A 6,004-nucleotide genomic window follows, 5' to 3' on the forward strand; every position below is an offset into this window, starting at 1 on the left:
AATTGGATAAATTTGTTTCTATTTTTTTTATTCGAATAACACGCCCTTGACCCTTTTCTTTGTTTTTTTTTTTTTCAAAAACAACATGATCTTACCCCTGAACTAATGCTTTCAGAGTTGGAAAACTCACCAGGAGGATTTTTCTTCTTGATAATCATTTATATAACCAGGAAAAAAAAAAAAAAACATTTGTGCGATTTCCTTACTAACATTTTCTGTATTTAAATTTTAAAGTGAAGAATGCAATCTAATTTGATTTTTCTTTTCAAAGGAATCAAATAGTGAATCTTATCTCCGGTAATCAACATGTCAGTTCCAGGAATTGTAGAGACTACTTTTCTTATATCATGCTTTCTGAAGAATTTGATAAGCGTAAAATGATATTGACGTGAGTATAATTTGGCCCTTATCATCGTCACTCTATTCAAAATATTTCACTTGCTTAGATTATGAGTTCGTATGGGACAAACAATAAGTAGATCATGTTTACCAAAGAATTGAATTATAAATCTAGTTAACCACTAATATTGCCAAAGGGTCCTAAGTAGATAGGACAAACACATTGACTAATCACATGGTCAAATACCTGCTGCACCAAAGTTTTCGCCCATTTATACTACTGAGCAGCTATAGCATAGAATAATGAATAAGCTCCAAAATAAGATAAAAGGTTGATAAATAATCACATTCCATCCTTAGCCGTGGGATTATAATATACCAATGATGGTTTATTTTATAAGAATCGATGTCCTATCAAAAGTTCAACCAAGTTCAATAACTAAAACTTAGCTAGTTTCCCACATAACAATGATACAGAAATGATAGCGCTCTTTCTGTACTATATAATCTCTGGTGTCGCTTATCTCTCCCTTTTCATTTCAAATAACAAGAATTCCTATCTGCAAAGCAAGACGTGTGTATGCTACAATAAGTCAAAAGCTGTGGCAAAACTTGTTCCAGGACACCTGCAATATAGTGGTTTTATACAATTTTAGTCATTTACACAAAAGAAGATCCAACATTCTCAGTATAAATACAATACATTCAAATCAAGTGTATTCCTTTGACTTTCACTTCCTTGAAATCTATATCCCAATGTAAACTCGGAGACCAAATGAAACAGGCATAAACATGACAGAAGGGAACTAAAAAGAAGTGAAGTGTCATAGTAATGAACACAATTCATAGTTAACAACAGGGAACAGGCATTATTAGACCCAAAAAGAAAGGGGGGAACCATAGATTTGTTAGCAAGTGATAATCTATTCTATGCATAGAATTAGTGATCAGTGCATCAGCATTTAGTATATGACAAACTAGTACTAATGAGAATAGATTCCCATTGATTACTTGAAAAGAAGCTCAGTTACAAACCTTGTGGCAAAACTTGTTCCGGCCTTAACGATTTTTTTTTTTGTTTGCTACACAAAATGACACTGACATTTTGTATCTTTTAAAAAGTGAAAATTCTTACACATAGTAGTATAAAACTCACATGCATAAAAATAATAAAGAATATCACACTTCTTTGCACAACATATTAAAAAAATGGAGACTGCTACAATGTATGTATAACTTTTTTATTTAAATTTTCATTGAACCGATGTTACTTTGTCGTATATTATTAGCATCTGATTTTATGATAAGAACATGAAAAGCAAAACTATCTTTTTATTCTTTACAAACATTAATATAAATGACAGAGTCATAATTGACTATCAGAAAATACTGAGACCAACTATATTTCCATTTGTATTATTTCTGGCTATATATGTTTTTTCATTCTGCACTTTTGGTTGGTACCAAATTTTTCAAGCATATCTGGGGTCAGTTGGGGTAAATTGGATGCACCACCCTCATTAAATACTATAATTGGATTATATCTCTGATCTTTTTTCCCTTTCCTTGTTCTTATTCTTCAACAATAAACACTGCCCGAATTTGTGATGCAATGAAATAACAACTTCATAGTTTCAAAGCCATGCCACTTGTTATGTAATTCAGCATATGTTAGTGTTACTTTTTTCTGATATCAAATAATTGTCTATTTAGACAAATTAACATATTAAAAAACTAATGCATCTAACTACTATTTATCCAATGTACTAATTTGTTGAAATAAACAATTATTTGATAGAAAGCATGATGTATGTAGTTGAATCAATTTGAACAAGAAAAAGTAAACATGGTGAATATTTGTGGCATTCAGGGATGTTCAGAATTTTGGCCAATATCAAACTTGGCTTATGCTTGTGATAAAAGTAATGTTGATCATTAATTATCAAATAAATGCAGAAAGAACATCACACCATCTTGTATTATTATTATTATTATAATAATAATATATACACACAATTATAGAAGAAGTAATATTAAATAATTGAAATTTGAGACTGCATCTGCTGTTTGGTGGTACCGTTGAAATTGTTTCATACAAGAAATTCTCTCTAAGCATAATTTTTCATTAATAAAATCAGAAAAAAGAAAAGTATGTATTAGTATGTTAACATGGTAACGAAAATCAAATTAAAAAAAGTGATGCAGTAGTTGGATCCAAATAATTAAGTGAACTATAGATGACGATGATGATGATGATGATGATGATGACGATGACAACTCTCTAGCTTTGATATAATTCCATCCATCACATGTAAGTGTAACCGAAATACTACTTTCCCTAATTCAAAGTTGATTAAACACAGAAGAGGTGCCTTACCCCTTACACAACAGAAGATCCATCATTCACAAGAGCACTAATATGTAACATTCTCAGTATAAATACAATACATTTAAATCAAGCATATTCCTTTGACTTTTACTTCCTTGAAATCTATATCCCAATGTAAACTTGAGACCAAATGAAACAGGCATAAATATGGCAGAAGGGAACTAAAAAGAAGTGAAGTGTCATAGTAATGAACAAATTCATAGTCAACAACAGGGAACAGGCATTATTAGACCCAAAAAGAAAGGGGGGAACCATAGATTTGTTAGCAAGTGATAATCTATTCTATGCATAGAATTAGTGATCAGTGCATCAGCATTTAGCATATGACAAACTAGTACTAATGAGAATAGATTCCCATTGATTACTTGAAAAGAAGCTCAGTCACAAACCTATTCTCAAATCAAGGTGGGTAAAACTTAAATGGTAATTTTACTAATTCAACACCCCCTTATTTTGTGAAAAGCTCACATATACCCCCATACTTCTTCAGTTCTTCTAAGTTCTATATGCAGTCCAACATGTGAGCATGGCCGGCAACACCAAAACCAATGGTGGGGGAGGTATGATATGCAAATTGCAAAGTGAGTGAATAAACCTATCAGCTGTATCACATACCAATAATACTCCAACAAAGGTATATATAACACACACTATATGTTGATTTAGGGTTAGGGATTAAAAGTAAACACGATACAAAGACAAAAGTGATAAATTTCATCTCTAAATTGCATAAGTTTAGCCAAAATATTCTCTTTATCTCTCTAATATACTACTCAACAAATTATTTCAAAGAAAAAAAAGAAAGAAAAGTTAATACATAAAGTAAAACACACAGATTAGTGCAAAAAACAGTGCAATTAAGCTACGCGGCAACAGAAAGGAAAATTGATATGAGGAAACAGGGATAGTAACCTGAAAATTCAAGCAACGGTGAGGGATTGGGAATTTGAAGGTTGGAGAGGTTTGTTGTTGCGATTGTGATCGGAGAAATCTTCGATGTTGTAGATGACGGTGATGTAGAGGGAGCAGCTAGGGCAGCGAGCGATTTCCTCGCCGAGCTTCAAATCGTCCTTGGTGATCTGAAAGAGGTCCCCGCAGGGGCAAGGGTACGTGTACGCCTGAAGCTCCTCGTTCCACTCCATGTCTTCGATCTCAACGTCGTCGTACGACATCGTTTCGTTTCGCCGCTTCTTCTTTCTTTGGACTTTGGGAACAACCAACAAGAAGAACACGAATAAGAGAGCACCGTCGAGAATCTGGTTCTCTTCTCTTCTCTTCTCTTCTCTTCTCTTCTCCTTTATAATATAGGACCGTTAGGATTTTACGATTTCCTCCCTCCAATTTTGGGTACCCCGTACCCGTATTACTTTAGACAACAACTCTCACAGTCTCACCCTTGTTTGCCCTCTGCATCCATCATGTTTCTGTTTTGTAAATATATATTAAGTATTTAAGGATATAGAATTATAATTTCTGATATTTTTTGGAAATTATTCTTATTACCTTTTAAAAGGTGTCAAAACCATGTTTATGGCATTGGAAAAATTTTAAATATTCTTAAATTATTAGTGTTTCCGTAATTTTAATAGTTGATTTTAATTATTATATATTATTATATTTTTTTTATAATTACAATTAAAATAATTAAAATATCGAGAACATTTAAAATTTTTTTATTTATATATTTTGTTCATAAAATGTATTATGCATACAAGTAATAAATGAGATAAAGGAAGAATTTCAAACATAATTATTAAATTCAGTTCATTCTGGCTATCAATTTAAATTGGATCATCATTTAAATCAGTTAAACAATTAACTTGATCAAATATAATCAAATCCAATAAAATTTAGTCAAACTCATTTAAATCGGTTTAAATTGATCCGTCAAATCCAGTTGAGCTAAAAAAAATTATTTTCTATACATATATTTTAATTAAATGTATTATGTAAATAAAATAAAATAATATTATATTTACAAATTAAAAAATATTTTATCAATTACAATATATTTTCTATTTCTATTATTGTTATTTTTATTTTTTTATAAATACTTAAAGAGTATAATAAATATAAATTTATAAATAAGAATATAATAAATATAAATTAATTGATGAGTTATTAAAATTTAAAAATAATAATTAATTGAATATAAAATAAAACTAAAAAAACATTTATTATAAAAATTAAATTTTATATAATTATTTAATTATAATTAGATTAACTAATTCAAGCTGTGACTCACCAATTGAATCAATAACCCATTAATTTAGTAGTCTGATTAATTTGATTCTTGTAACTATCTATTTCGTATATAACATGCCACCTCCCTCAGCTAATTTTTTTATTCAATAAAATACACTTTTGTTTCTCATCTTTGTCAAAATTTTAAAATTGTATTTAATTTTTAATTTAATTTAATTTTTTAAAATTAAAATTAGTTTAAATTGAAATTTTTTTTTTAAATTTGCTAAACGTATGTATTACGTAATTATATGACTATATTCATAAGTTATGTAATATCTTTGTTATTTATATATCACTTTTTTTAATAATTTATATTTTTTAATATTATTTAGTTGTAATAATATTATTAAAAATACATATTGTTATTATTTATGAAGAAATAAAATAAAAATTTTGAATGTTATTTTTAGTTATCAAAATATTAGTGATATTCATACTTGTATTTTTATTTAATAATTTTATTATTGTATCATAATATTTAAATATAACCTAAAAAAATTTATAAAAATAGAAGTACCTATTTAAAAAATAAAAAAATTATATAAAATTAGGTGAATAATTTTTAATTGAATATTTTTATGTATAATTTTATTTTTTTATAATTATTAAATTTTGAATTAATTTTTTATTTTAAATTATTATTTATGATTAATCGTTATAAGATTTAAATTAATTTTGATATGTTACTAAACAAAATTTTAAATTTCTTAATCAATCAAATTTAATTTATATTATTATTTAATTAAACTACAAAATAACAATTAAATATAATTATTATCTATATTAAAAGAGTATTTTTTGTATTTTTTTGAATAATAATATTATTAAATTATATATAAATTATTGAATTAAATAAATATATTATATACAATATTTTTTATAAATTAACTTCTAAATTTAATATTAATTTATATATAATCTAATATATTCCTAAATAATATATATAGCATTTTAAATTTATATTATATAATATAATTAATTTAGTTCAGTAATCTTAGTCTAGTTTTTTAATTACTTTTATAATTTTTG

General features: G+C 27.1%; 1 protein-coding gene across 1 annotated transcript; it reads right to left on the reverse strand.

Moving 5' to 3' along the window:
- Window positions 1-665: 665 nt before the first annotated feature.
- Window positions 666-4,132, reverse strand: LOC107628958 (diphthamide biosynthesis protein 3). Its single transcript, XM_016331608.3, has 2 exons — window positions 3,641-4,132; window positions 666-965 (listed from the first exon to the last, which is right to left on the reverse strand). Exon 1 carries the CDS (start codon window positions 3,898-3,900, stop codon window positions 3,649-3,651), a length of 252 nt encoding a protein of 83 aa, XP_016187094.1. The 5' UTR covers window positions 3,901-4,132; the 3' UTR covers window positions 666-965; window positions 3,641-3,648.
- Between the last annotated feature and the right edge of the window lie 1,872 nt (window positions 4,133-6,004).

The sequence above is a fragment of the Arachis ipaensis genome, chromosome B3, assembly GCF_059453495.1.
Source record: "Arachis ipaensis isolate K30076 ecotype BB chromosome B3, ASM5945349v1, whole genome shotgun sequence".
Lineage (NCBI taxonomy): Eukaryota > Viridiplantae > Streptophyta > Magnoliopsida > Fabales > Fabaceae > Arachis > Arachis ipaensis.

What these genes read in the sequence shown, in the direction of transcription:
- LOC107628958 (XM_016331608.3), bottom strand. Translation starts at nt 3,900, where the DNA reads ATGTCGTACGACGACGTTGAGATCGAAGACATGGAGTGGAACGAGGAG.